Raw genomic sequence first — 27,761 nt, forward strand, 5'->3', positions numbered from 1 at the left:
AGCGGGTAGGGTGCTTGCTTTGCATGCAGCCTACCTGGGTTTGATCCCAGGCACCTCACATAGGCCCTGGAGCCTCGCCAGGAGTGATCCCTGAGCGCAGAACCACGAGTCATCCCTGATCACCGCAGGATGTGGGCCCACCAAGCCCCCAAAATAAACAAACAAGAGGGGTTCCGAGCTCCAGCCGTCTAGGTGCTCCTTGGAGCCTGCGTTCCCAGAGACCAGCTACAGGGTGGTCCTCGGGCGACTGGGAGGTGGGGGAGTGGGACTGGTCGGTCACGCAGGAGCCGCAAGGAGGGGCTTGCGCACGGGGCAGGAGCTGCACGGAGCCCAAGCCCTGGGGCTGGACAGGTGAGAAGTATCCGCGCGCAGCGGGGAGGCGGAACACCCCCAAAGCACTGCAGGTCTCGGGGAGGGGGCTCTGCATCCCCGCAGCGCGCTCCGTGGGCTCCTCCTCTGTGAGCGCGGGGAAAACCTGCTGCGGTGGGCGGGGCCTAGAGGTCGGGGCGGGGCCTTGGCGGGTAGTGGGAGGTGCATCGGCCTAGGGGGCGTGGCCTCGGCGGCGGCGGGCGGTGCATCGGCCCAAGGGGCGGGGCCGCGGGGGAGCTGCGCGCGCGCCTCCCGGTGTCCGCGCGCGGCTCTCAATAAAGTTGTTGCGCGCCGGAAGCGGAAGCGGAAGCGGCGAGTCTCCATGGCGGCGGCGGCGGCAGCGGCGGGACCGGTGCTGTGGCGGCGCCTGCTCGGCCTCCTGCCGGGCCGCCCCGGGCTGGCAGCGCTGCTGGGCCGCCTGTCCGACCGCCTGGGCCGAAACCGAGACCGCCGGCGCAGGAGGTGAGCGGGGCGGCGCGCTGCCCGGCGGCCGGGGCCCCCCACGCCTTCCCCGGGAGCGTCGCCGCAGCCGCGCGCGCGCCACCCCACGCCCCGTCCCCCCCGGCGCCGGGCCGGGGGTCTGCGTGTGCACGCAGGGGCCGGGCCGGGGGTCTGCGTGTGCACGCGGGGGTCGGGGCGGGGGTCTGCGTGTGCACCGGGGCCGGGGGTCTGCATGTGCACGCAGGGGTCGGGGCGGGGGTCTGCGTGTGCACCGGGGGCCGGGGCCGGGGGTCTGCGGGGGCCGGGGCGGGGTCTGCGTGTGCACGCGGGGGCCCGGGTCGGGGGTCTGCGGGGGCCGGGGCGGGGTCTGCCTGTACACTCAGGGGCCGGGCCGGGGGTCTGCGTGTGCACGCAGGCGCCGGGCCGGAGGTCTGCGTGTGCGCGCGGGGTCCGGGCCGGGGGTCTGCGTGTGCGCGCAGGGGCCGGGCCGGGGGTCTGCGTGTGCGCGCAGGGGCCGGGCCTGGGGTCTGCGTGTGCGCGCAGGGGCCGGGCCGGGGGTCTGTGTGTGCGCGCAGGGGCCGGGCCGGGGGTCTGCGTGTGCGCGCGGGGTCCGGGCCGGGGGTCTGCGTGTGCGCGCGGGGTCCGGGCCGGGGGTCTGCGTGTGCGCGCGGGGGCCGGGCCGGGTGGTCTGCGTGTGCGCGCGGGGGCCGGGCCGGGGGTCTGCGTGTGCGCGCGGGGGCCAGGCCGGGGGTCTGCGTGTGCGCGCGGGGGCCGGGCCGGGGGTCTGCGTGTGCGCGCGGGGGCTGGGGCGGGGGTCTGCGTGTGCACGCGGGGGTCGGGGCGGGGGTCTGCGTGTGCACGCGGGGACCGGGGCTGGGGGTCTGCGGGGGCCGGGCTGGGGCAGGGTCTGCGTGTGCACGCGGGGGCAAGGCCCGCGCCCGTCGAGGCTCCGGGACACGGGGCGGGGTGGGGGGGGTCCTGTGCCGGGGACGTCGCCTGGCCGGGCGGGTTGCGATCGGGTGATCGTGAGTGGGCAGCACTCAGGCGGAGGACGCACTCGAAGCCCCGTTGCCGCCTGTTTCAAAGGGGCCGGTGCTCCGGAAAAGTACGCGAGTGAGTTTCGTAAGTGTGGAGTGGGTCTGAAGCCGTTTGTTCAGGCAGTGGGCGTCCAGAGTCAACATTTGCCCAGAACATGCCACTGCTATTGCTAACATTAAAAAAAAAAATCAAAGGGTGGTGTGCAAATAGGCTTCTTATTAAAGAAGCTGGACCCGGGATCTCAGAGCAGGAGCGTGCGCACCTGGCCCATCATGAGCACCGAGTCCAGGTAGGGGCTCCCTCCGGTTTCTGGAACACACAGCCCGAGTTCACGCTTGCTGCAGGGGGGCCCTGGGGATGGCGTGGGGGCTGAGGGAGGGGCTGGATGTCGGGGCCCTGGGCTCCTCTCCCCAGTGCTTCCCGTCGCGTGAGCTCAGCCCGACCCTTGCGCTCAGACCACCGAGAAGCGCAGCTCAGTGTTTCGGAGAAAGGTTCTTTCCTCGGTGATGAGAAGCTTAGGCGATTTTGTCATTTCCCTTTTGTGTTTGAACTGTCGGGAAAGCGCTCCGTTGTTAATCACTGCCGGCTGCTGGGACTGATCACGAAGGATGTGGGCTGACCGCTGTGCTCCTTTGAAGAGACGGTTGAGGGCCTGACCGAGTCCCGCGGGTGGGCGTGGGCCTTGCACAGTGACCCGGCACTCTATGGTTCCTCGAGCTCCACCTGGAGTAACTGCTGAGGTGTGCCCTGACCCTCTAACCCACCAAAAAGAGTGTTTATTAAAAAAAGGAGAGAGAGAGAGAGAATATGAGTCCCTGTACAGGGGAGTGCAGTGGTAGGTGCTTGCCTTGCATGTGGCTGACAGGGGTCCACTGGCACCACATTCGGTCTCCAACACTGTAGGAGTGAGCCTGGAGCACCGCCAGGGGTGCCTCAGAATCCAAAAAGTAGACATTTGAGGGACCAGAGCAATAGCACGGTGGATAGGCTGCTTGTCTTCACGTGACCCTAGCTTCCTCCCTGGCACCCCGAGGGGGTGTAGAGCCAGGAGTAGTCCCTGAGCACAGATGGGTGTGGCCCCAAAAGCAGAAAATAAAAGTCATTTGAATGCTCTGTGGATGAGGGTAAGCAGGTTGTTTTTTTTTAATTGTTTATGTTTTTTGGGGTCACAGCTGGTTGTACTGGGGGGGACAGGGGGCAGCCTAAAGTTCGTTCTGAGAGTAGTATGCCTGGGTACCCCTGTGGGCTCTGTTTCTCTTTTTGTTTTTGGCTTTTTGGGTCACACCTGGAGATGTGCAGGGGTTACTCCTGGCTCTGCGCTCAGGAATTACCCCTGGCGGTGCTCAGGGAACCCTATGGGATTCTGGGAATCGAACCCAGGTTGGCTGCGTGCAAGGCAAACGCCCTCCCCGCTGTGCTATTGCTTCTGCCCCTCTGTTCCCCGTTTCTCTTGATTAAGCCGTGAGTTGTTTTTCTGGGCCAGCAGTTAAACCAAAAACTTGATGAAATCAAACACGGGGGGGCGGGGGGGGGTGTGTTTTGAAATCTGAGGCAGTGATGCTGGGCCTGGGGCCACATGGGGGCCTCCGTGCGGGTTCTCTGAGTCCTCCGGGCCTGCTGTCTGCGGTGACTCATGTGGGAGTGTGGCCTCGCCCGCCCCGTGGCTGGCTCTCGCTTCTCCCCACGTTCGACCCTCCTGATTCCTCATTCCCCGAATGAGGTGGTTTCTTGTAGTCTGAGCACCGGTTCTGTGCAGCTGCGCCGGCTGTGGGTGACTCAGCCGTTGGACGCGAGGCCCCGCTGGCCCTTGCTCCCGGACTCTCCGCACTGGCCTGTGCCACAGATTGAGCATGGGGGCAGCCCCTGAAGTGCCCCATGGGGGTGTGGATGCGCCTGACCCAGCACCCCCGCAGACCACCGGCCTCTGCTGTCTGTGCTGGGCATGTTGTGCTGGGGACCCCGCAGATGGACACGTCCCCAGGGCTGGGAACCCCATAGACGGACATGCCCCCTGGTGCTAGGGACCCCGAAGACAGGCACGCGCCCCCCCCCAACCCCTGGTGCTGGGGCCTCCTGTAGACGGACACGCCCTCAGTGCAGGGAGACCCCGCAGAGGGCCACGTCCCCAGTGCTGGGGTCCCAGCAGCAGACGCCTCCTGCTAGGCGACCGAGGGGAGAGGCAGTCACCCTGTGTTTTGGAGGAGTGGTCGGCGGGGAATGAGAGGGCTGTTGACTGCAGAGTAGCCGGTTCCCCGGGGAACAAAGCAGGGCTGAGGGAGGGGGAGTCTGGGCCCCGACAGTCTCCCTCTGGGGGGACGCCCAGCAAGGTAGCCCTGAGATTCCTCTGGGTCCCTCTGAGACCCCTCGCAAGGTCCCTGGCCGTGTGGGAGGGGCTGTGGGCTGGAGGATGCTGGGGGACACCTGCTTGTCTCTGACGGGTGGGCGTGGGGCGCTATTTCTTAGGGTTCTGGTGCCAGCTGGTGGCGCTGAGCTCCAGTTTGGGGGTGCCGTGTGGCCTGGGGTTGAGCCCAGATGTGCCGGGCTCCCTGGTGTGACTTTGGGGTCACTGTCCACCCCTTTCGCAGCTGGGGATTTTGGACACTCAGGCAGCCGGGAAGCTTGGGGAGTGCTGGGGTCTGAGGGGTGACGTGTCTACTTCCTGTTGGACAAGCGGGGGAGGGGGTGCGGGGGGGGGGCGCCGGCAGGAAGGGCGTGTGACTCGGCTCCTCCCGGCTGCGGGGCTGCGCGGGGCTTTTCTGACTTGACGTAGCCGAGAGCTGGGCTGCTCCCAGACTTCTCCCCGCCTCCGGATTGGGACTAGTCGGTGCCTGGAGCCCGTCTTCTGTCTCAGACTCTGCTCTGAGCTGGGATCGCGCTGGCCCTGCTGGGGACCTCTGCTGTCCTCCCAGGCATGGGGACTGGGGGGAGTGTCTGCCACCCGCCCCGAGGGCACGTGGGCCTGTTCCACAGCGCCGCACTGGCCCGTGCCCCCTGCTCCTTATAACGCTGGGCACTGTGTTCAGTGTTGGGGTCTGTGCCCGGGGCGGGCCTGGTGGGCGTGGCAGCCTCCTCCAAACCCTCCCGCCCGGGCGTCGCCCTGGGACCCTGCCGGGTGCTGCTCTGAGGGTCCCCGTGGGGCTGCCGGAGCCACTGGCCAGGTCCCTCAGCTCTCAGGCTCCCCAGGGTCGCCTCTGCTGGGATTCTGAAGTGAAGGAGAGTGGGGAGAGCCGGCTTCTGAGGGGCTGAGGGGCTTGTGTGTCAGGGGGTGTGACCTGCGAGAGTGTGTATGTCTGTGTTGGTCTCCGTGAGTCTGTGTGAGAGTATATGTGTGTGTGTGTGTGAGTCTGTGAATGACTGAGTGTGTGAGTCTGAGAGAGTGGGTGAGTGGGTGAGTTTGTGTGCCACCGTGTATGACAGTGAGTGTATGTTTGACAATGCGTGCGTGTGTGTGTGTGTGTGTGCGCGCGCGTGCGTGCACGGGGTGTGTGCTGAGATAGGGGTTGGGGGCATGGCCTGCAGACTCACATCCCATTTTGTTTTGGGTGCTTGGGTCATAGCCAGCAGTGCTCAGGGCTCAGTCCTGGCTCTGTGCTCAGGGAGGGCTCCTGGCAAGCTGGGGGGCCTTTGGGGCCCCAGGGATTGGGGTGCCTTCATCTGCAATGTCTCCCTGGCTGTCTTGGGGTGCTCTTGCACCTGTGCTGTGTCTGGGGGTGCTTGTTCTGAGCCCCCCCGGGGTACACAGGGTCACTGCAGGTGCCCCCGACACCCTGTAAGTTCACTCGTCTGTGCCTGCTGCTGGCTGAGCCGTGCCCTCGGCCCCTGCTCGGTGGGCTCCATGGGCAGGCCGCTGGCCCTGGGCTTCCCCACCCCACTCTGAGGCGGGGGCGGGGTGCCGGGCCAGATTTGTCCTCCTTGTCGGGGTCCCAGGTCTCAGTCCCTTGAGGTGGGCTTCGGGGTGTGGGTGTGGATTCAGGGCCACGGCCGCCGTTTCTCTGGCCCAGCTGGGCCCCCACTGTCCCTCCGCCCGCCGCTCCTGCAGTGCCTGTGTGGGGGGCCCCAGACAAGACAAGCCACCCTCTGCCAGGGCTGTTTGTCACCTGCCTTTGTGGGTGCCCAGTGGCCTGAGTGTGGGGGACCCCTGGGTCCTGTGCTGGGAGGTGCTGGGTGCTGGGGTGCCCCCGCCGTCTGACAGGGCCCTGGAGGTTTCCCGTGGGTCCCTGCAGATGGAAGCTGTGTGCCCTAGCCCGCACGCAGGGCGCCGGCCTTGTCTCACAGAAGCCCGGAGCGGGGCCTCTGGCACCCAGCGTGCTCTGTGGGGCACTGGTGGCCGCTCAGGGTTGGACTTGCATAGAGCTTGGTTCGTGCGTGCGTGTTTGTGCGTAGGTGCGTGTGTATGTGTTACACGCGTGTGCATGTGTGCGCAGGGCCATGGTGAGGCCCACCGTTGTCCCAGACGCAGGGGTCTGACCCTTGGTGTCTCTCCCCACCAGGTCCCCGTGGCTGCTGCTGGCTCCTCTGCTGCCGTCCACGGCGCCCCCGGCCCACTCCCCACCCTGCTGCCTCTGCCCCGAGGGTGCGCATCGCTTCCTATGGATCCGGAACCTGGTCCCCGAGTTCGGCGTCTCCAGCTCACATGTCCGGGTGCTCTCCTCGCCTGCCGAGTTCTTTGAGCTCATGAAGGTGAGCTGTGTTGGGGGGTGGGGAGGTCAGGCAGGGCCTGGCGGAAGCCCCAGTGCATGGCTGCAGGCCTGCGACTGTGTGGGGGACTCGCGCCCGCACGTCTGAAGGGGTGGGCACACCAGTGTCTGGAGGAAGCAGGCTTATTCTAGCCCGGGCATGAAACAGCTTCAGAACAGTGCGTCATTCAAGCAGACGTCATGCCCAGGCACCGCAGACCCCGTGGCCCTGTGGGCGGGGGTGGCCAGAGCTCCTTGGAGGCGTTTGCCAATAGCCCGCCGGGGCTCAGCTCTCAGCATGCCCCTCGCGGCCGGCTCTGGAGCGAAGGGTCTCAATGCTGATTGACGTTTATTGTCTCAAGCCCCGAGTCCAGTGACAGCTGCAGGTCTGATGGGCCAGGCCGGCTGCTGGCTCGCTGGTGGTCGGCGTGCGTGCCCGGTTTTGGGCTCCTGCCTCTGCCTCGCTTCTGCTCCCTATGCTGTCGTGTGGGTGCATGCTTAGTGCCGGTCTATGGCTCACATGTGTGTGCATATATGAGTGCATGTGTGTGAGGTGCTGTTGATGTGTGTAGGAGTTTGCATGTGTGTATGTATGAAAGGACATGCACACATGAGTGCATGTGGGTACATGGATGTCTGAGTACACTTGTGTGCCCAGGTCACTCACTGCATGGTTGAGTGTGTATACATACAGGTGCATGTATATGCATGAGGACACATGTGTTTATGTGCACATATGTGTACACGCATATCTATATGTGCCGAGCATGAATGTGAGCACTTGCTTGTGTGTGTATACATGGTTGTGTGTATGTACACACATGCATGTATGTGTATGCATGAATGGCAGTATGATTCTTCATGGGTGCATGTTGCTGTGCATATCTGCATGTGGGAATGAGCATGTGTGAGCCTGTGTATGTGCATGTGAGTGAGCTATACACACACGTGTATATGCACATGTACGTGAGGGCATGAGTATGTACACATGTGTCTGCATGTGAGTGGACACACGTGTTCCAGTAGGAGTGAGTGTGTGCACAAGTACCTGTGTGAGTGTGTGTAGGCGTGTGTGCCCGTTGGTCCTGTGCTTTCTTGTTTGTGTCTCTCATGAGGTGACATGCTCTTTGTTCCTCTGGGTGCTGGGCTGGGACAAGTTTCCCAGTGTGCCGGGGAGAGGGGCTGAGTCAGGGGTGGGGCCTCTTCCAGTCTCTCTTCCTGGCGCCCCTTCCCGGGGTGCTGTGGAGTGAGGGTATGGGAGGGAGGCCCAGGAGTGCCCTTGGGGCCAGCAGCTGCCTGCGTCTGTCACGGGGTGGGACGTCCGTTTCCTTGTCCAGGAGCCTTTCCCCTGGGCTGTGGACAGGATCCCTGGCAGCTGCCCTTCCCCTCACTGGGGACATTCATTGCGCCCGATTGTCCCCTCCCCTGTGGTCCTGAGCTCTGGCTGCGGTGTCGGACGCCGGGCTGGGCTGCCACAGTACCAGCCACAGTGCCACGACCTGACCCAGGGAAGAGGGTGTGGGCCACATCCAGCAGTGCTCGGGGGACACTCCTGGTGGTGCTTGGGGGCTCCGTATGGTGTCTACCATGTGCAGGTCATGTGCCTTACCACTGTGCCCGCCCTCTGACCTCGGGCCTCAGCCCCGCCTCTGAGCCACCCCAGCTGTTCCCTAGGGTCCCCACCTCCGAGCAGCCCCTTAGTGTTTGCTGGTTTTGTTTCTTGGTTGGAGAGTGTGCGGGTATTGCTGGGGGCCTTGCGGTGGGTGCTGGGCTGCGCCCCGGGTGTGCGAAACCTTTGCGCCTTCTCTCTGACCTGGCGCTTTTCTTATAGATGGGGGATTTTGAGATAGAATTGGGGCCCCTCGGGCTGGAGTGTCAGTATAGCGAGTGGGGCATTTTCCTTGCATGTGGCTGACTGGGGTTCAGTACCAGGCACCCCATGCGGTCCCTGAGTGATCCCTGAGCACAGACCTATGTGTGTGCCCGACCCCCCAAAAAAAGATTAAGGGAACCTCACTGGCGCGGGCAGGTGCACTGCCCCTGAGGGGTTGGGGCGTCGTTCTCTGGACACGCTCATCTGCACCCCGGGTCAGGAAGGGCTCAGGACGAGGGGCTGCTGTGAACTCCTTTCTCCTCTCTTCCAGGGGCAGATAAAGGCAGCCAAGAGACGGGTGGTGATGGCGTCGCTCTACCTGGGGACGGGGCCCTTGGAGCAGGAGCTGGTGAGCTGACCCGCCCCATCGGCCTGCCGGCCTCGCCGGCCCTCAGAAGTACTGTGGCTACCCTGTCCTTCAGGCCCAGCCTCTGCTGCCTGCCGCCAGCCTGCCCATCTGACCTCCTGGCTTGGGGGGCACCCCCAGCAGTGCTCAGGGATCACTCCGGAGGGGCTCGGGTCCAGCCTGAGGCGCCTTCCCCACCGTCCTTTCTCTCGGCCTCTGGGTTTGGCGTTTCTCTTGAGAACTCAGGATGGTCTGCGGCCCCTGGGAGCAGATGAAGTGCAGACTTCCAAGCCCCTGGTGCTGCTTCAGCGCTAGCCCTGTCCAGCTGGGTGGTCACTGCAGCTAAGGACTGGGTGGAGCGGAGGCCGTGTGGCCAGTGGCTCATTAAGAGGGTTTGTGACCCTCAGTGTGCAGGCGCGGTGTTGGGTCAGGCCTGTGTGTGGTCTGGTTCCACTGGGACTGCTGCTCTACCCTATGTGGCCCCAGGGATGGGCGGCAGCGTCTGGGTTGTAGAGTGTGTGCAGGCCCCTAGTCTCACTGCGTGGGAGGACGTGCCTGGGGAGGGGGCTGCGTCTCTGCTCCCTCCGGGGGCCGTAGAGCTTGGCCCCAGAGGCCGGGTCTCCTGGGACTGTCCCGGAAGCCTGGGCTGGGGCTTCCCATGTGTGCACCAGCAGCGTGCTTTCGCGCAGAGGGCTTGGGTCTCGTGGGTGACTGACCATGGGCCTCGTTGCCCCCCCCCCCCCCCCCCCCGGGTGCCTCCCGTAGGTGGACTGCCTGGAGAGGGCGCTCCAGGACGCCGACCTCAAGGTCTCCATCCTGCTGGACTTCACGCGTGGCTCCAGAGGTGGGTCCCTGCCCTCGGAGCCAGCTCCTTTGCTTCCGTGCTGGGCTGGAGAAAACCCCCGAGTGTCATCTTCCGGCCCTGGCCTGTGTGCTCAGGGCCCCGAGGCCCCCAGGGTGGCGGAGGAGGGGGGGTCTGGCTGGGGCCCCCACTCGCCCACCAGGTGTGTGCTGTGCCCCCAGCTGTGTCTTGCCCAAGCAGAATCTCTGCTGCTGAAGTCAGCGTGCTGCAGTGGGGCGTGCTGGGAGCTCATGGAGCTGGGACCGCCCCCCCAAAGCTCCTGCCCTGCTCCCCGTGTGGACAGCGCCCGAATTGTCATGTGCCAGCCCCGCCTCTCTTAGTCTCCACCCCTCCTGTTCTCTCCCCTCATAGGTCCTGCCCCTCCTGGGCCTGCCCCCATAGGGCCTGCCCCCAAAGGGCCTGCACTCCTAGGCCCCGCCCCTTCCTGACCCTGTCTCCCATAAGCCCCTCCCCTTCCTGGAACACGCCCCTCCTAGGCTCCCACTCTCTTCTGGGGTGCTAGGGTGGGGTAGGGAGCAGGTGCGGAGGGCAGGGCACTGGCTGGGGGGTGGAGGGGGTGTTAAAGTCAGCAGGCGTTCATCCCCTCGGCCAGCCCTGCCTGGGTACAGGCCTGTCCAGAGGGCGTGGATGGAGGGTGTTGAGAGCGGGCCTGTCCCCCTCCGCCCTGACCGCCCGGCTCGCCCGCAGGGAGAAGGAACTCGCGCACGATGCTGCTGCCGCTCCTGCAGCGCTTCCCCGAGCGCGTGCGCGTGTCGCTGTTCCACACGCCCCACCTGCGCGGGCTGCTGCGGCTGCTGCTCCCCGAGCGCTTCAACGAGACCATCGGGCTGCAGCACATCAAGGTCTACGTGTTCGACAGCAGCCTGGTCCTCAGCGGGTAAGGCCGGGTGCAGGGGGACTGGCCCGAGGGGGGAGGCCATGTGTGGGGCCTCCTAGTGGTCCCTGGGGGCCTGGGTGCACAAGGCAGTGCTCCACGCGACCCACAAGGGCGCTGCGGGCCCCCCTGCCCCGCTCCCCCCCCCCCCCCCCCCCCCCCCCCCCCCCGGCCAATTCCCAGTGCTCTGCCTCTGCGCCCCTCCTGCCTAGCCTGGAGCCGGGTCTCACAGAGGCTGTGTGGGCGGGCAGTGTCCTGCCATCCGGCCCTGCCCAGCCCTGCCCAGCCTGGCCCTGAGTGCTACCCTTTGCTCCCCAGAGCCAACCTGAGCGACTCCTACTTCACCAACCGCCAGGACCGCTACGTCTTCCTACGCGACTGCCCGGAGCTGGCTGACTTCTTCTCGGAACTGGTGGACGCCGTGGGGGACGTGTCCTTCCAGCTGCAGGGGGACGACACGGTGCAGATGGTGGACGGGATGGTGCACCCGTACGAAGGTGGGTCCCGCCGCATCCCCGCGTGTGGGGAGGAGCGACCCCAGGGGGCAGAGTCTGGTCCTGTTGGCCATCGGCTGCCCTGGGCGTTAGGGGGCTTCTCCTGTGCTGGCCCTGGGGTCTGCCGCAGTGCTGCCTGGGGCTTCCGCACGCGGGTAGGTGCAATGTGGCAGCGTTGCAGTTGGCACCCAGCACCACCGCTGCCGACTGCCCAGCCCTGCGCTTGTACTTGCTCTTGTTTGATTCTGGGCCACACCCGGTGGTGCTCTGGGCTGAGTCCCGACTGCACACTCCTGGTGAGCTCGGGACCATATGGGCGCCAGGGATGAGCCAGGTCTACCTCGTGCAAGGCTGACGCCCTCCCCATGGCCTTGCTCGCCCCTTATTTTGTGTTGTGTTGTTTTCTGTGGTGCCGGGGACTGGCTCTAGGCCTGGGCGCGTGGCTCTGCCATGCCCGTCCCAGTCCGCTGCAGGACTTGCTGGGTGGCACAAGATAGGACCTGGGCGTGGGCACTGGGCCAGGCCTCTCCGGGCGGTGTTGAGGACCACGGGAGGCATGTCCGGCTGGAGGCATGTGTCCCCTCTGTGGGCCCGCGCATTCACCCTGATGCCCCCCAGGTGACCAGACTGCGTACTGCAAAGCGGCCCACGACCGCGTGATGGACGTGATCGACCAGGCCCGCGTCCGCCAGCAGCGGCTGCATGCACAGACCTTTCACGGAGACGCGCGCATGGCCCGGGAGGACGCTGCGGCAGCGGGCGACCGGAACCCCGCCCCGGACACTTGGATCTACCCGCTCATCCAGATGAAGCCCTTTGCCATCCAGATGGACGAGCTGGTCACCGCCAGCCTGCTGACTGAGGCCGAGCGTGGGGCCCGGGTCTACCTCACCACTGGCTACTTCAACCTCACCCAGGCCTACATGGACCTGGTGCTGGGCGCGCGGGCCGACTACCGCATCCTGCTGGCCTCCCCCGAGGTGAACGGCTTCTTTGGGGCCAAGGGCGTGGCGGGCGCCATCCCCGCGGCCTACGTGTACATTGAGCGGCAGTTCTACCGCGCCGTCTGCAGCCTGGGCCAGCAGGAGCGTGTGCAGCTGCAGGAGTACTGGCGCCCGGGCTGGACCTTCCACGCCAAAGGTATATGGCACGTGGGCTGCACGCCTGCTGTATCAGTACCCGCACTATGTGCCTGTGCCGTGTGCCTGTGCCGTGTTCTCGGATGTTGCTGTGTGCCTGCCCGTGGTGGCTACTTCTCAGGACTTGCCCTGCTCACCAGGACAGTTGCCACCATAGTCTTTTCTGAGTTGGGGGCTCTGTGTCAGGACCCCAACAAGTGTTGGGCCTTTGCACTGGATCCTGGGGGGGTCTGGAGAAAGTGGGCATGGGAGGCCCTCAGGGTTTGGGTCAGATCGCTTGTTTTCCAGGACCACCTCCCTCTCCGGGAGCAGGTAGGGGCCCAGCCCTAGGTGCACGTGGGTCTGACTCTGGGCCGTGCCCTTTGGTGCCCTCCCGCGTGTGGGCCGCACTCTTCCTCACGCCTGGCCTCTGCCATCTGGCCCCACACAGACCGTCAGAGCCAGGCAGGGCCGCCTGCTCTCCAGTGGCCGACGTTCCCTCACTGGGCTGGATAGGCCTTTGGAACCTTGACCTGGCCAACTGCCAGCCCCTGAGGCTCCAACAGCTTCGGGAGTCCCAACAGCTTTGGGTTCCTCCAGAGGTGAGGTCGGAGGTACAGGTGGGGCTGGGGTGCCCCATCCATGCCGCTCCTGGGCAGTTTCCCCGAAGCCCAGCTTCGCCCAGGCACCGAAACTTCCACCTTTTCCCGGAGGCCTCACCCTGCCGGGTGGTTCCTGCTCCCAGGCCGGGGAATCCCAGGGTGCTTGCAGGCAAGGCTGCACGGGGAGCAAGGTCAGAGCACTGGCCCTGTCGGAGGGCCCCTTCTGCTCGCTTCGTGCCTGGCTGGTGGGGGCTTCTGCCAGCCCCCTCTGGGGGCTCACTCACCCCCGGGCCCCCCACGATGGCTTGTGCAGGACAGGCCTGGGCCCGCTGGGCACCTCCTCTGGAGCCCTTGGCCGCGGGGGCGGGGTCCTGCCCAGACCTGCCCTGGCCTCGGAGGGCTCCCAGCCCGCCTGCCCACGGAAGCCTCGGCAGCGCAGGGAGAGATGGCCTGTGCCGGGAAGCACGGCGTGGTCAGCCGGCACGACGGGCTCAGCAGGAAGGCCGGGGAACCATCGCAGCCGCCCTGGGCCCGAGACTCCGGCGTGGTTCTGTGTTTCCTCTGTGGTTTGGCAGAATGCCCCGGCGCTTCCCCCACTGGCTGGTGTCCCGGGGCCTGGGTCTGGGTGAGGGGGCCGCGGCCAGTTGCCTGTGTACCAGGTCCCCACACTGGCTTCTCCGCCTCGGACCCTCACATAGTGTTTATTTGACGGCTGCCCTGCCTTTCCTGAGGGGCCCATGGCACTGGCACTCAGTATGCTCAGGGCCCCCTGCAGTTCTGGGGGTCGAGCCCCGGTTAGTCACGTGAGGCAAGTGCTAGCTGTGGGTGCTTGTGCTCAGTCCCCGGCTGGCACACGGCTCAGCTGTGGCACTGCCCCTGGTTCCCGGGGTGCTTCTTCCCGGGGGATTCACGAGGGCCGGGAGGTGCAGCTGGTTTGTGCATGCCTGGCCTGTGCTTGGGCCCGGGGCCGTCAGCGCAGGTGGCCGGGGTGCTCTGAGCCCGGAACAAGTGCTCCGGCCGTGGGAGGGGAAGGTCAGGCCCGGGCCTGTGAGGGGCCCATGTGTGGCTGGCGGCAGGAGCTGCCCCGGGGCGACATGCAGGTGTAGCAGGCGCCCTGGTGGCTGGGCGGGGCCTGCATGGCATCAGGGATGGTGGCTCCTGGTGCTGTGCCAGCTGTCCCCATCCCGTCCCCACAGAGCTCCGAGAGCCCCAAAGGGCAGTGCTTCATGCAGGGGTGGGGTCCAGTGAGCTAGCAGCTCCTGTATATCTGCACAGGACCCCCACCCCTGCCTGGCCAACAACCAGCGCTCGTCCAGAGCAGGGTTGGAGCAGAAGTGTGGCTGGGCCGGCCCCAGCTGCCTGCCTGCCTCTCTTGTGCCCCTTGTGGGCAGGGGTGGGGGGCTGTGGGTGTCCCGCTGAGGAGGGGCGCCCGGCGCAGGCTCACTCGTGTCCGTCTCCTTTCCCTGCAGGCCTCTGGCTGTATGTGCCGGGCAGCAGCCTGCCGTGCCTCACCCTGATCGGCTCTCCTAATTTTGGGTACAGGTCGGTTCACCGGGACCTGGAGGCCCAGATCGCCATCGTCACGGAGAGCCCGGCGCTGCAGCAGCAGCTGCACCAGGTGGGCCGCCCCCGCCGAGTGACCGGGTTTGGGATGATGGGACAGGCACTCGGCGCCCGGGCTCAGGATCCCATGACACAGGCCTGTGGCGGGGCTGAGTGAGGCCAGAGGGCCGCCTGCCCCTCAGCCAGCCCGTCTCCGTCTCCGTGTCTGCAGGAGCAGGAACGGCTGTACCTGAGGTCAGGGCTGGTGTCTGCCGCCACCTTCGAGCAGCCCAGCCGGCGGGTGAAGCTGTGGGTGAAGATGGTGACGCCGCTGATCAAGAACTTCTTCTGAGGCTGCACACAGGTGAGGCCGCCCGGCTGGGCCGGGGCAGGGGACTGAGGGGCGCAGCTTTCTGCTGCTGGGCTCCCACTGGGTGGGGGTGCGGTGGAGGGTTGGTTCTGGGACCAGCCAGAGGCCACCGCGCCCCCTCGTGGCGTTGCTGCAGGCTCCAGGAGCGAGGATTTGACAGGTGCTTCGGACACCAGACCCTCTGCTGGCGTCCCCCTCTCACCCCCCACCCCCACCCCAGAGGGCAACTCGCGCAGTCTGCCTCGTGTCGGGGAGGCCAGGATTCAGGCGTTTGAGTCAGACAGGCCAGCGAGGAAACTCGACTTTAATGCCCACCCCACCCCTCCCCCTCGCGGGCGGCTCTACACCTGCAAGAGCAGCGCCACTCCCGCCAGGATCCACTTGGCCGCCTTCTCCTTGGTCTTGAGGTTAAAGGTCCAGACGTAGGTGGGGCCGCGGAGCCGCGTCTTGTACACGGGGCACTCGTAGATGTTCTTGGTGTCCATGCGGTCCACAGGGACGGCCCTCACGAAGATGACGGGCATGGCCGGCGTCAGCTCCTTCAGCCGTGCCTCGGCGAGGACGCCGCTCTGGATGTCCCAGCGGGCCCCTGCGGGCACAGCACGTGCAGCGTCAGGGCGCGCTCTGGGCACGGGCAGTGACGGCCCAGGCTGGACACACGGAAACGGCGCCTGGGACAGACGGATGGCTGGGCCCCTCAGCACGTGTGTCTCGGCTCCTGGCGGGAGGGGGCCGCTCTCGAGGGGCACGGGCGGCCCCTACTCAGCATGGCCCGTTGGCACCCGCAGCCCCTTCCCCGTGCTGCTGCTTCCTGCCTGTGATTCCAAATAAACCTGGAGACTGACCGCTGCATGTGTGTTTGTGTGTGTTGGTGGGGGCGTTGCGGCGGCAGCACGCACCTTCCATAAAGAGCCCGTAGATGTAGGAGCCCTCCCGGGGCGGCGCCGTCATGTCCTCCCGGTTCTTCTTGGTCACCTCCACAGACAGGCACATCTTATCCAGTGGCCACTCGTTCTTGCGAGCCATGGACTGCATGATGGCCGTGAGGAAGGACTGCGGGTTGAAGAAGCCCGCCAGCCACACCGCCGTGGGCAGTGCAAAGTCTGTGGTCCAGGCCTCCAGCTCCTGTGGGAGAGCCAGGCTGAGCCGAGGCCGGGGAGGGTCTGGGGGCGTGTTCCTCCCGCACAGCAGGGCGCCCGGGCCTCACCCGCACACGCAGCAGGAGATCTGAGTACCAGGCAGCCAGGCCCATCATGGATGGGTACGCCCGGGCCATCCACGTGGCGGGCACCGTGTCGTAGAACAGAGCCGTGGACAGGTCTTCCATGTCGGTGGTGATGGTCAGCTCCCCCTGAGAGACACTGGTGGGGCTCAGCTGCGGGGCTCCCCTGTGGCCACGCCTCTGCCCCACCCACTCACCTTGAGCCCCAGGTTGAGCTCCCGGAGCGAGCGCCGCAGCTCGCTGGTGAGGATGTTCATCCGCTCACACTCCTGGAAGGCCACCACCACGTAGGGCGTCTTCTCAGCCGCCTTGGCCATGATCTCGGCCATGTTAAACAGCTCCGGGATTTTGTCCAGGATCTCGTCCAGCACGGCCTTCACCTGGGGGCGGTACCCGTCATTCCGGCCCCCCAAGCGAGCTCTGTCCTGGGCAGCCCCAACTTCGCCTGCCTGGCCCTGCACGTGGGGTCACTGCCCGGGGGCATGGGGACGGTGGTGCTGGGCCCCTGAAGGCAAAACCTCACCCCTGCCCAGCGCGCACTGCCCCACCCGAGTATGCCCTCCAGGAGACGCCTGCGCTGTTCAGAATTAAAGGTTCCGTGTTGTCGGGGGACCCAGTTCCACCTGCCGATTAGTGAGCACCACTGGCATGACGGCGGGGCCAGGCGCGGGGGACCTGCCTTTTCTTCCCGGGACACCCCCGTGCCCCCGGCCGAGTCGCTCTCCTTGGGCTGCATCTCCAGCACCGTGCGGAACAGTTTGTCCGAGGTGACCGTCAGGAAGCCGATCTCTGCGTTGGGATGCAGGCCGTAGAGATAGGGGCTCTCGGGGGGCAGGTTCTCATCAATGTACTCGTGGTACCCCTGCGGCAGAGGGTGAGGTGGGCGGGCTGGGGCCTGGGTCTCTGCAGGCGACACTCCCAGGAGGACCGGCTGGAGGCCTGGCCCTCCCCCTGCCGCCAGAGCCGTGCTCACCTTGTAGTCCAGGTTCGGGGGGATCTGGAAGCTGGGGGCCAGCATGACCTCGCCCTCCAGCATCTCAGGCCGCACGAACTCCAGCAGGTACGTCCTGCACAGCCGGCGGTCCCAGTCGTCTGTGATGTGGCCCCCGTACATGATCTCTCCGAACAGGTAGCGAAGGTCGTCCCAGGGCACCTGCGTGTGGTGGCCGGCGGTCGGGACCAGCGCCTGTGACCTCCCACTGCTCCCCGGTCTGTCTTGGTCACACGCGGTGCCTGGTGACCCCTCTAGACTCAGAACCTGGGGGGCTACTTGGGGGCCAGGCTGGCGCCCCACCCTGCCATGGGGACTGCTACCACAGCAGGGCAGTGGCGGTCCCCTGCCCTGGCCTGTGGGGGCTGGACACTTCCTGGGCCACACTGGCTACCCGTGGCCTCTGCGGGCCCTAGTGTCACTTGTGAGTGCTGGGCTGGAGGGTGTGTGTGGGTGACAGTTCCAAGGAGTGTCCCAGAGCCCCAGCTCTGCTCCAGACCCTGAGTTTGGCCAAGGCTTCCTGCGCCCGTCGTCTGGTGATGCCAACCCCAAGGATGACCTTCACCCACCTTAGGGTTGGCCTCCAGGTAGTTGTAGAGCACGTTGATAGAGATGGTGAGGTCCCCGTTGTTGAAGGGGTACGACCGGTTCCAGCCCTGGGCCCCGAACTTGCGCCTCTCGGCCACCACGGCGTGGAAGTAGCACAGCGCAAAGAGGATGCACTTGAACTCGATTTCCTTCGTGCACATCTCCAGGGTGTCCTGCCGGGCGGCAGGGGTCAGGGGCTGGAGGCTCGCCCCGTCCTCCCGGGAGCCCCGCCTCCCCGCCCTCCTGCCCAGGCCACAGGAAGACCTTTCCACCATAGGGACGCTCAGGTACTAGGCCTAGATATGCGGGGCCCCGTGTGTGGCCCTGGAGTCCAGCACCCCGCCACCAGGTGTGTCGCCTGCACTGCAAAGTACTGCTGGGGGCTCTTGGGGAGCCTGAGCACTGCACAGAGAGTCCCCCCAAGTAACTGTGAATAAATACGCTCAGTTCCCTGTGTAGGGGCTATTTTCTGGAGGCGGTTTTGGTCCCCCAGCGGTACTCTGGCTACTCCCGGCCATGCTCTGGACCTCCCAACTAGTCACCTTCCGAGTGCAGACTGGGGGCCCTGGGGAAGGGCGGCCATGAAGCTGTGAGCCCAGAGGGGAGAGGGGGGCCAGGGAGGGGCCGCCTGGGCCTGGGGAAGAGACCTGAGCCCCCTGCCCTGCAGCTCTGCCCCAGATGCCGAAGGGACCAGGTGGTGGGCTCCGTGCCGGCCCACCTGCGTGAAGAGGTCCAGCGCCTTGTGCAGGTTGGCGTGCATGCCCGTGGGCGGCTCGTTGGTGATCTTGATGGCATTCTCCAGGATGCCCTGGGGGATGATGTGCGAGTCGGGGCTGGGGGCGGGCTCAGCACTGATGAACACGCGGTAGTCCTCGTGGCTGCCCGTGCTGTAGCGCTCCACCTTCTTGTCCAGGGTGCTCAGCCAGCGCGCCACCAGGTGGATATTCTGCAGCCAGGGCAGAGGCCGAGGGTGGGCACATCAGGCGGCCCCCACACGGCCCCTCACTGCCCACCCCACCAGCTATTTCCTGTGAAGCAGCCAGGCCCCGGAGGGCCGGAGGGGACCCTGCCCAGTGAGCTCAGGCCCACAGCCTCCTGGTAACCCTGAGCCCTGCCCTCTGCCCCCTGCAAAAGAACCCAAGGCAGCAGCTGGGTGGGGCCAGGTGGGGGGGCCCCATGGGGGTCCCCCAGGGGAGCTCCAGGGTCCTTTCTATAACCCAGAGTCTGGCGCTGCAGATGGGAGCAGGGCCCCACACAAACAAGGCAAGTGCTTGCCAGCTGAGTCACTCCCCAGTACCAGGCTCTGGTTTTGGATCTGGGCCACCCCCAGCAGGGCCTCGGGGGATGGAACCAGGGTTCCCGCATGCAAAGCATTTCCCCAACTCTAGGATTTGGGGTTTTGTTGTTGCTTCTTGTTTTTCTGGTTTGGGGACCACACCCACCAGTGCTCAGGGTTTACTCCTAGCTGTGTTCATAACTCCTGGAGGTGTGTGTGTGTGTGTTGGGGGGGGGGAGCGGGAACTCCCTGGGGTGCTGGGATTGAACCCAGGTCAGCCACGTGCAAGGCAAATGCCCTCCCACTGTAGCGCCTCTCCAGCCCCCAGTGCCTTGGTTTCCTAAAGACCTGCTTTCAGGGGCTGCCCTGGCGTCAGCCCACATGCTCCATCGCCAGAGACCCAGACTTTGGCCCCAGCGCTCCTGATGCCCCCCAGCCCCCCTTCTCCCCCTTTGCCCCCGCCCCCCATTCTCTGTGCCACCCGGAGCCGCTGTCCTCTGCCTGGGAGCGGGCGCCCTCTAGAGGCAGCGCCCCATACCTGCAGGATCACCCAGTGCCCTTGCTCAGCCGACACGTCCAGAGCATCCTCTGCCACCACCTCCTGGCCCTGGCCCAGAGACACGTTGTGCAGCTTTCCGTTGTCGATGGTGAAGCCCAGTTTCTTCCCTGTGGAGCAGCAGGGACTCAGCACTGTACCCGGATTTGTTTTAAACGTTTCATTCTATTTTTTTTACTTTGACTTTTTGGGCCACACCCAGTGAGGCTCAGGGTTGCTCCTGGCAGCGTTTGGGGGACCATATGGCACGACAGGGATTGAACCCAGTTGGCCGCATGCCAGGAAGATGCCCTGTCTGCTGTGCCACTGTGCCAACCTCAACTCCGGATTGTTGTTTTGAAGGGGGAGATCACACCTCAGGGGGTCCAGGACCAAGGAATGGAACTCGGGGCTCCCGCAGAGCCTGGCCAGCACCCACATTCCTCACTGCAGCAAGACACCCCAACCTCTACGGCCGTTTCTCCATGGAGTGGCCTGGGCACTTCACCCCCAAGAAAACATGAACCCACTGAACTCGCAAAAGGGCAGTAGACCATGGCACCCAGTGGCCCCCACCACCCCACCTGACCTTTTCCTGGCCCCTGGCCCTCCCCATCTCACCTGGACACCTCTATTCTGCTGGTCAGCGCAGTTAGTGGAGCCTGGGGTGGGTGGGGTGGGGCCCCGGCTCCAGTACCAGAATCACCCTCACCACTGGCCTGCGCCCTCCTCTGGCCTGAGGACACTGCCAGGTGGACGCTGACACATGTCCCCGGGGCCTGGGTGGACGAGTGGGTGTGGGGTGCCTGTGCGCAGGGGCATTGCGGGTCGCGTGCCCACTCCACCCCAGGGCGAGGACTCACCCAGCGCCTCCACGTCCTTGAGGGGGTCCACGCCCGGGGAGAGAATGAAGAAGATGGGGGTGGAGGGACTGCTCTCCTCGAACGACTTGGAGAACTCGACGCTGCGCCCCTCCACGAATTTGCTTCCCATCTTCTCTTCCACGAAGTTCCTGGGGAAAAGCAGGGACGTATGAGGGTGACAGACGCCCCTAAGCTCGCGACCCTGGAGGGCCTGGAGGACGAAGGCCTGACCTGCCCACCACGCCCACTAGGCCTGACCAGGTCCATCAGGCCCCGCCCCCTCCAAAACCCTGCCCACAGGCCCTGCCCCACCCGCCTGCCCCCGCCCAACATGCCCCACCCACCACGCCCACCAGCCCGCCCTATCCTGACCACGCCCTTTGGACCCCACCCGACCACGCCCATCAGCCCCCACCCACCCAGACCACGCCCATCAAGCCCCCACGACCACCCTGACCACTCCCAGCAGACCCCACTACTAGACCACGCCTGCCAGGCCCCGCCCACCACCCTGCCCACGCCCCCATCAGCCCCGCCCATCACCCTGACCACTCCCGCAGGCAGACCCACTCACCTGACGGCGTAGGTCATGCGGTCGGGCCGCATGCAGCGCACCATGCACAGCTTCTGCAGCGCCGTCTTGTTCTTCCATTCCTTGGGGAAGATCTCCTTCTCGGGTGCCTCCGACTCCACCAGCTTCTTCCACCGCTTGGCGGACCCTTCAATGTCACTGTCCAGGTTCTTGAACTCGTCCATCTCTGAGAGGGCCTGCAGGGAGGGGAGAGGGGGATCGCAGGCGCCGGGGCCTGAGCTGGGCTGCTGGAGTCGAGCCTGTGCCTGGCTGCAGAGGAACCTCTGACCTTCGAGCCTTCCCGGGATGGGGCCTGGGTTATGGGGCGGGGGGGGGGGGGCGGCGGAGTGGGGGCTATATAGGATGTCAGAGCTGTGAGCTGAGCTGGTGTCAGCCAGGGTGTCTGAAGATCCTCCCTGGGCTGACACAGAAGGTCCCGCCCACACGGCTTGTGGGGCACCCACTGCTCATGGGCACCAACCTTGATGCCGCCCCAGCCCTGGTTCTGCAGGAAGTCCACGGGTGACTGCACCCCAGCCTTGAACGGGAAGCGCAGCAGGAAATCCAGCTCCAGGGGGTTTAGCTCCTTCTTCATAGATAAGACCTATGCACAGACAGGGGCTGAGTTGCTGCTCCCGGCCAGCTTCTCCTGTCCCTTCCAGCACTCTGTTCCTGATGCCAGGTATCACACAGGATCAATGGTCCGGCCGTGTGCAAGGCAAGGACCTTAAACGCTGTACTAACGCCAGCTTGTTGGCCACAAAAGTCAAGTTCACATAGAAGAGCGACCTCCACAGCATGGACCCAGCACTGAGGTCCACAGGAGGCCAAGTTGGCGCTGGGGTCCTGCTGGCCAGCAGGGGGTGCTGCTTGCACTGGCCTCCTCCTCCCTTCCTCCGGGTGCTGGTGCAGGGCTGGGAGGGTCCACACACCTGGCTGTGGTGCTGGGGGGACTCACCGGCCCCTGGCTGTGTGTCGGAGATAGACACTATTGTGGGCCCCGTAGAGCAAAGCTGCAGGGACCACACTGGACACACGTGGGACACGCGTGGCCTCAGGCTTCCAGGGCAGGAGCACTTTTTGTTGGCTGATTGGTTTTGGGTCAGGTGACCCCAGGTAGGGGATTACTCAGACGCCCTGGCAGGCGCCATGTGGTGCCAGGGGTGGGATCGGGGTCCGGGTCCGCCTCGGACAAGGCCCGTGCCCCATGCCCTACGCTCTCCGGCCACAAGATCTTTTAAAGTGTGTTTGTCTTGGGGCCACGCCCAGTGGTGCTTAGGGCTGACTCCTGGCTCTGTGCTCAGGGTTAAGGGGACACTAGGAGGTAGCAGAGATCAAACCCGGCAGACACCCTGCCCGTCGTCCTATCTATCTGGGCCCCGTCTCTGGACCGCCCAGTTCATTTTTTAAAAAACACGCTTGCATGGCAGAGCACCCCCTCCCAGGTCAGGGCCAGCGACTCTGAGGACACCTGCGGACTCTCTGACCCTCTCTGACCCCTCCCCTCCCAGAGTCCCCTGTGCCAACTATAGGGACTCCCGCTGCATTCCTGCCCCAGTGGGCGGGCACAGGGCTCACCTGGAACGTCACCTGCGCCAGGAAGATGAGCTTGTCGCGCTCGAAGAGGCCGCGTGCCGTGTACATGTAGACGGAATAGGTGATTTCATCCGTCAGGCTTATCACACGCTGCCGGACGTCGTCCGAGGCCGGGGTCCTCTGGATGGCTTTCTCGAACACCACATTGAAGGCCTGGGGCAGGGGGGCAGAGGGGAGCATGGAGGTGTGTGGGGGCGGGGCTCCAGATCCCTCCCGGCACGGCCCTGCGCCCCTGCCTAGCCGGAGAACCTTGAGCGAGAACTGGTAGATGGGGTTGATCTTGTTGAGGTCGTTGAGGATGAAGTAGAGCAGGGACGCCCGCTCGGCCGCCGGCCGGTAGTTCTCTCTGGCCTCGTTGATTTTGGACTCAGTGATCTTGGCCTCTTGCACCTGAGAGCACGTGGGGGGGGGTGTGACCTGGCTGCCCGGAGCCTGCGGACCACTGCCCCCCGCTGTGGGCGTCCCACCTTCTCCTCGATCTCCCTGGCCGTGTGCTTGGTGATCTCCAGGTTCTCCACCAGGGCCGTGTCCCCCAGGAAGTTGCCCGACGCGGCCGACAGCCGGGCCAGCAGCGAGTCCTCCAGCTCCTTGAGCACGATCTTGAATTCGTTCTGAGACTTGGTGAGGTTGGCCTGCGGAGGGCGACACGTGTGCCTGTCGCAGGGCTGCTCCCTGGAGCCAGCTTCCGGGGCCCCCCTGCTCCCTAGACAGTCACTTCATGGAGAATACCCAAGGACACGGCCGGCATCCCTGCACAGGACCACCTACTGGGACCAGAAAGGCATCTTTAGAGAGAAGCCGCGGGGTCGCCCCCCACCCCCCGGCGGCCCCCACCTTCAGCTGCTCCAGGTCAGGGCGCTCTTTGGCCACCACTGCGGCCAGGAGCTGGTCCTCGAGCCCGTCCCTGGTGACCAGGAAGTTGATGAGGGTGCACTGGGCCTGCATCTCCGGCTTGTAGTGGGGGTTGAAGTACTTGGTGTGCAGGATCAGGCGGAAGTTGGGGTGGTACTCCACCTCCTTGTCCCCAATCTTGATGTACCTGGCGGGGCGGGGCGAGGAGTCACAGGCTCCACCACAGGCCTCTGTCCCCAGCCTGGGGCCAGCCCCCAGACGTCGGGGTTCCCGGGGTTCCCTGTGACTGTGGCCATGTGCTGGATCCTCTTCTGGCTGCTGCTGGTCCTTATAGGCTGGGGACTGTCATCTGCTCCCCACTCTGGTTTCCCTGTCTGATTTTGCCCCGGGGTGTCCATACCCCGACGGCACCCGTGATGGTGGGAGCAGCAGCATGCTCCGTCACCCCCATCCTGGACTCCAGTGTGGGGCCTGTGTGCCGGGGGGCTTGGAGCAACCCCACTGATGCACTTGGGGCCACACCTGGGCTCGGGGCTGACTCCTGGCTCTGTGCTCAGGGATCACTCTGGTGCTCCAAGGACTGTATGGGGTGCGGGGATCAAACCCTAGTCAGCTGTGTCAAGGTTCACGCTCTAACCTCTGGACCATTTCTCTGACCCCTTCTTTTTATTAAAAATAAGCGGGAAGGTAGAGCAGGAGTGATTGTCAAGCTGGCAAGGCACTTGCCTTGGCATGCAGCGGACCTGGGTTCAATCCCCAGCATCCTACATGGCTCCCCAAGCCCACCAGGAGTGATCCCTGAGCACAGAGCCAGGAGTCAGCCCTGAGCACCATCAGGTATGGTACCCCCCCCACCAAACAAAAAATGGTTTTAGCTTTTGGATCCCACGGGCAGAGACAGGACACTGTGTGGTCAGGCCGGGACCCCTCAGCCTGGGCAGCTCCAGCCCCTGGTGCCCTTCAGACGAGCTCATGCACGTTACCGTAATTTAAACAGGAACAGCGGGTTCACAGCTGACCTGAATGCACACGCAAGAGAAGGGACACCCACAGCTTTGTCCCGGGAGATGCTCCAGTTGGGCCCCAACTCTCCCAGGCTCTAGACCCAGGGCGGGTCCCGGGATCTCAGGGCTGACGCCAGGCCAGGCCCAGGATCTCTCGGCCCCTCCGCAAAGTGACTCACCTTCCCTTTTTAATCGTGTTCCTGCCCAGCAGGGGGTCCAGCACAGGCTCCACTGTCTCCCCGATGTTCTCGATGAGTAAAGTGTCCCCAGAGGAGATGGCCGCCTCGATGATGTCCAGGTAGCTGTGGACACAGTAGGGGCCACTTACAGACATCTGTCAGTGCCACATGAGCAAGAAGGTCCCCGGGGACATGCCCTGGGGTCATGCTCCAGGGGCTCTGCACAGCCTAAGGCCAGGGTGAGGAGGAGGACAGGTGCCCTCGTCATGTCCTGCCCCTGTTCCTCCTCGGAGACGCAGGGACAAGAGATCAGGACATCCCCTGCCACTGCCCTGGTGACAAATGACCATGTGAAGCACCACTGAGGCAGGGAGCCTGATGCGGCCACCTGGACCCTGCCCGGCACAGAGTCAAGCAGCCCTGCCCATGGGCTGGACTCGCCTGGGGGCCCACCCCAGCTGCCCCCCGGGGCCCTTCAGTCACTTCTTCTGCCCCAGGCGGATGGCCTTCAGGTCCTGGCCGTATTTGTTTTTGATCCATTTGATCCCCTGCAGCTGGGCATCCACGATGAGTGGCCAGCGCTCCGTGTTGCAGAGGATGGTGGCGTTCTCCGTGGACATGCGGTCGCTGGGGAGGCCCTGGTTGTTCCAGGAGGCCACGTCGGCGTCATCGGTGAGCAGGGTGAGGGGGTCCAGGCCCTCCGTGATGGGGATGGGGACCTGCGGAGGGGCGCATTGAGTGCTGGGGGGGCCGGCCTGGCACGGGGGCGGGGGCGTGCGGCTTCGGCCGTGCCCACCTTCAGCTTCTCGATGTACGGGATCCAGAACTTGTCCATGAGCTCGCTGCGGTACTTCTTGGTGAAGTAGCCCACGTAGGACACGAAGGCGGAGATGAGCAGCACGTCCCCGCACAGCGTCACGCCCTGGCCCTTGTAGTTCTCCACTGACTCGGCCCAGCGCACGTTCTCTGACGCCAGCCCCCCGACCAGCCTGCAGGGCGTGGGGGAGCAGCGTGCAGCAGGGGCCTGGGCACCCGCGCATCCTCTCTGCCTCCCGGGTGTCGCCAGGGCCGGGCCTGCTCTGGTGCCTGTGTATTCAGCCCCCACCCTGCCCAAGTGGGCAGTGCCATGGCCCAGATGCACAACCTCACTCCTCTGCAGAACCCCCGTCCCCTGTGTCCCCCTGGGCACGTATGGGCATCCTGAAGCTTGGGAGGTCTGAAGCTGGGGAGGTCGGGCTGCTGCTCGTGCCTCTGCGGGCCACTGGGCCGGGCACTGTGGTCACCTCACCATTCTTCCAAGCCAGTCACCCCCAAGAATGCTCTGGGCAGCCTTGGCCCAAACCCTGAGGCTCGCGGCAGGGGCCAATCTCATGGGGGTCTGCCACCAGGGTCCCCCAAGTCCTGATGGTGCCAGCCCCTGGGGACTCAGAGGGGCTCCTCAAGTCCCCTAGCCTGCAGGGGCTCTCCTGTCTCCCCTCTGGAGACTGAATAGGAAGTTTTAAAGCCACACAGTGGGAGGGGACAGTCAGAGCAGTGGGTGGCTAAGATACGGCTGCTGTACCCGGGGTGTACCCAGGGACGTGGGCACGGACATTTCAAGGACTCAGAAAGGACCAACAGGGCACAGTGGGGCGGGCGCTGGCCTTGCATGAGGCTAACCTGGGTTCAATCCCCAGCATCCCATACAGTTCCCTGAGCACCACCAGGAGTGAACCCTGAGTGCAGGAGTAACCTGAGTACCACCAGAACAACAAAAAAACCCTAGCCTGGCCTAGTAGCCAGCTTGGGGGTCCCCACAGTGCCGCCTGGAGAGCAGGCCACAGGCTCAGGGCCTGCAGTTATACCAGGGGTTCCACCGGCAGCACCCGACCCGGGAGTTGGAGCCTGGGTCTGGCCGGGAATGGCACCGGCTACCTGTTGGCTAGTGAGATGACCCGGTTGGTGGCGTCCGCCTCCTGCTGACACCTGATCTTCTCCGCTGTGGCTTTTTCAAACGCGGACGTCAGGTTGTTCAGGTTGGCATTGAGCTCCTGTGGGGCGGCGGGGGTCTGAGTCGGGGCCGGGTCCCGAGTGTGGGGGTCGCGACCCTGTGGTGCTCACCGCGATCTTGTTCTTGATGCGTGTGAGCTTGTCCTGGGCCTCCGCCAGCTCTGCGTTGGCCTCCTCCAGGGCCTGCCTCTTGGGGGCCACGTCACAGTACACCTCATAGAAGCGCACGATGTTGATGCACCAGGAGCACAGCCCCGCTGCCGCTGTGGACTTGGAGCGGATGAACTCGGGGTCGAACGTGGGGTTGCCTTGGTAGGGCCTGGAGAGGGGACGGGGCAGCCTGAGCGGGCCATCCCCGGGCCGGGGGGTGGGGACAAGGCGTGTGTGTGTGTGTGTGTGTGTGTGTGTGTGGTGTGTGCATGTGTGTGCATTCGTGCGTGTGTGTGTCACATGCTTGCCCGGAGACCAGGCAGCATTTGTCATGGTGAGTCCTGAGGGTGGCAATGGGGCCCGCTTGGACCCTGGCTGTTGAGGCACTCGGCCGGACCCCCCCCTCCCACGGGTACTCCCCAAGTCTGCGTTTGGCTTTTTAGTTACAGCGAGTTGGGGGTGTTGCGGCGTTCTTTCCCACAGTGGTGAGTGAAAATAGAAACGGAATAATTGCACTTCTCCGCATGCTCTGCCCAGGCTCACACTGGCTCTGGGCTGAGCAGACTTTTCACCTGCCTGGGGGAGCCCAATAGGGGTACTGGTCTGGGGGGCTCACAGGGAGCCCCACGGAGCAGCACACAAGTGCTCGAGTATGCAGGTGTGTATGTGTGGGTATGCAAGTGTGTGTGAGCACGTGGCTCTGAGTGTGTGTAACCACGTGGCTCAGCTCTGAGTGTGTACGCGCGAGTGTGCGTGTATGTGCGCGTGTGCATGTGTGCATGCACATATATGCGTGTGCATGTGTGTGTGTATGCATATGTGCGCGTGCATGTGTGTATGTGCCTGCATGTGCGGGTGTGCGTATGTGGACGGGGCGCAGGTGACTCACTTGAAGGCCTTCAGGCAGGCCTCAGGGATGTGCTCCTTGTCGAACTTCTTCAGCGAGTCCAGGAAGGCGTCCACTTTGCCCATCATGATCTTGGCTGCTTTCCAGCTCTTGTCCTTGGGGATCTTGCCCCCTGGTGCTGTCAGGATGATGACAGCGGCCGTGACATTGACCACGGCGTCGGGCGGGGACCCGAAGGACTTCAGCTCCGTCAGGTTGTTCTGCAAACAGCTGGGGTCAGAGCTGGAGGGCCCCGTCCCGTCCCCCGTGTGCCAGCCAGGTGCCCCCTCGCAGCTGTCCACCTTGTTCAGAGTGTCCAGGGCCTCCTGCGCAGCCAGTAGGGCAGGCTCTGCCTTGGCCAGGTCCGTCTCACATGCCTTCTGCTTCTCAGCGACATTCTGGGGCAGAGAGAAAGGCTGATGCAGGTGCAGTGGGGGCCCAGTGAGGGGGCGCA

General features: G+C 65.0%; 3 protein-coding genes across 4 annotated transcripts in view; 1 reads left to right on the forward strand and 2 right to left on the reverse strand.

The window, feature by feature from the left end:
• CYTH1 (cytohesin 1) overlaps positions 1 to 27,761 on the reverse strand; it is a 112,915-nt gene that overhangs the window by 14,549 nt on the left and 70,605 nt on the right. The window lies entirely within an intron of this gene.
• Positions 668 to 27,761, forward strand: part of PGS1 (phosphatidylglycerophosphate synthase 1) — a 305,261-nt gene continuing 278,167 nt past the window's right edge. Inside the window, exons 1-10 of one of the 2 annotated variants that reach the window (XM_056115765.1) lie at positions 668 to 831; positions 6,339 to 6,528; positions 8,669 to 8,746; positions 9,509 to 9,587; positions 10,293 to 10,482; positions 10,798 to 10,976; positions 11,592 to 12,113; positions 14,163 to 14,311; positions 14,468 to 14,599; positions 14,960 to 15,281. In XM_056115765.1, the coding sequence (XP_055971740.1) occupies positions 692 to 831; positions 6,339 to 6,528; positions 8,669 to 8,746; positions 9,509 to 9,587; positions 10,293 to 10,482; positions 10,798 to 10,976; positions 11,592 to 12,113; positions 14,163 to 14,311; positions 14,468 to 14,587 (1,647 nt within the window). In that variant the 5' untranslated portion in view covers positions 668 to 691 and the 3' untranslated portion in view covers positions 14,588 to 14,599; positions 14,960 to 15,281. Of the gene's footprint in view, positions 832 to 6,338; positions 6,529 to 8,668; positions 8,747 to 9,508; positions 9,588 to 10,292; positions 10,483 to 10,797; positions 10,977 to 11,591; positions 12,114 to 14,162; positions 14,312 to 14,467; positions 14,600 to 14,959; positions 15,282 to 27,761 lie in introns of those variants that run through there. The other variant, XM_056115767.1, reaches the window with a different exon arrangement.
• DNAH17 (dynein axonemal heavy chain 17) overlaps positions 14,947 to 27,761 on the reverse strand; it is a 51,661-nt gene continuing 38,846 nt past the window's right edge. Inside the window, exons 58-80 of the mRNA XM_056115755.1 lie at positions 27,610 to 27,705; positions 27,311 to 27,528; positions 26,383 to 26,590; positions 26,197 to 26,312; positions 25,079 to 25,271; positions 24,766 to 25,001; positions 24,283 to 24,405; positions 23,082 to 23,286; positions 22,715 to 22,879; positions 22,497 to 22,637; positions 22,230 to 22,400; positions 21,133 to 21,255; positions 20,655 to 20,848; positions 20,081 to 20,229; positions 19,221 to 19,348; positions 18,125 to 18,352; positions 17,388 to 17,579; positions 16,801 to 16,980; positions 16,507 to 16,689; positions 16,025 to 16,207; positions 15,813 to 15,956; positions 15,505 to 15,730; positions 14,947 to 15,194 (exon numbers count right to left, since the gene is read on the reverse strand). Coding sequence (XP_055971730.1) covers positions 14,947 to 15,194; positions 15,505 to 15,730; positions 15,813 to 15,956; positions 16,025 to 16,207; positions 16,507 to 16,689; positions 16,801 to 16,980; positions 17,388 to 17,579; positions 18,125 to 18,352; positions 19,221 to 19,348; positions 20,081 to 20,229; positions 20,655 to 20,848; positions 21,133 to 21,255; positions 22,230 to 22,400; positions 22,497 to 22,637; positions 22,715 to 22,879; positions 23,082 to 23,286; positions 24,283 to 24,405; positions 24,766 to 25,001; positions 25,079 to 25,271; positions 26,197 to 26,312; positions 26,383 to 26,590; positions 27,311 to 27,528; positions 27,610 to 27,705 — 4,050 coding nt within the window. The remainder of the gene's footprint in view (positions 15,195 to 15,504; positions 15,731 to 15,812; positions 15,957 to 16,024; positions 16,208 to 16,506; positions 16,690 to 16,800; positions 16,981 to 17,387; positions 17,580 to 18,124; positions 18,353 to 19,220; positions 19,349 to 20,080; positions 20,230 to 20,654; positions 20,849 to 21,132; positions 21,256 to 22,229; positions 22,401 to 22,496; positions 22,638 to 22,714; positions 22,880 to 23,081; positions 23,287 to 24,282; positions 24,406 to 24,765; positions 25,002 to 25,078; positions 25,272 to 26,196; positions 26,313 to 26,382; positions 26,591 to 27,310; positions 27,529 to 27,609; positions 27,706 to 27,761) is intronic.

The sequence above is a fragment of the Sorex fumeus genome, unplaced genomic scaffold (assembly GCF_029834395.1).
Source record: "Sorex fumeus unplaced genomic scaffold, SorFum_2.1 ptg000029l, whole genome shotgun sequence".
In the NCBI taxonomy this organism is placed as follows: Eukaryota; Metazoa; Chordata; class Mammalia; order Eulipotyphla; family Soricidae; genus Sorex; species Sorex fumeus.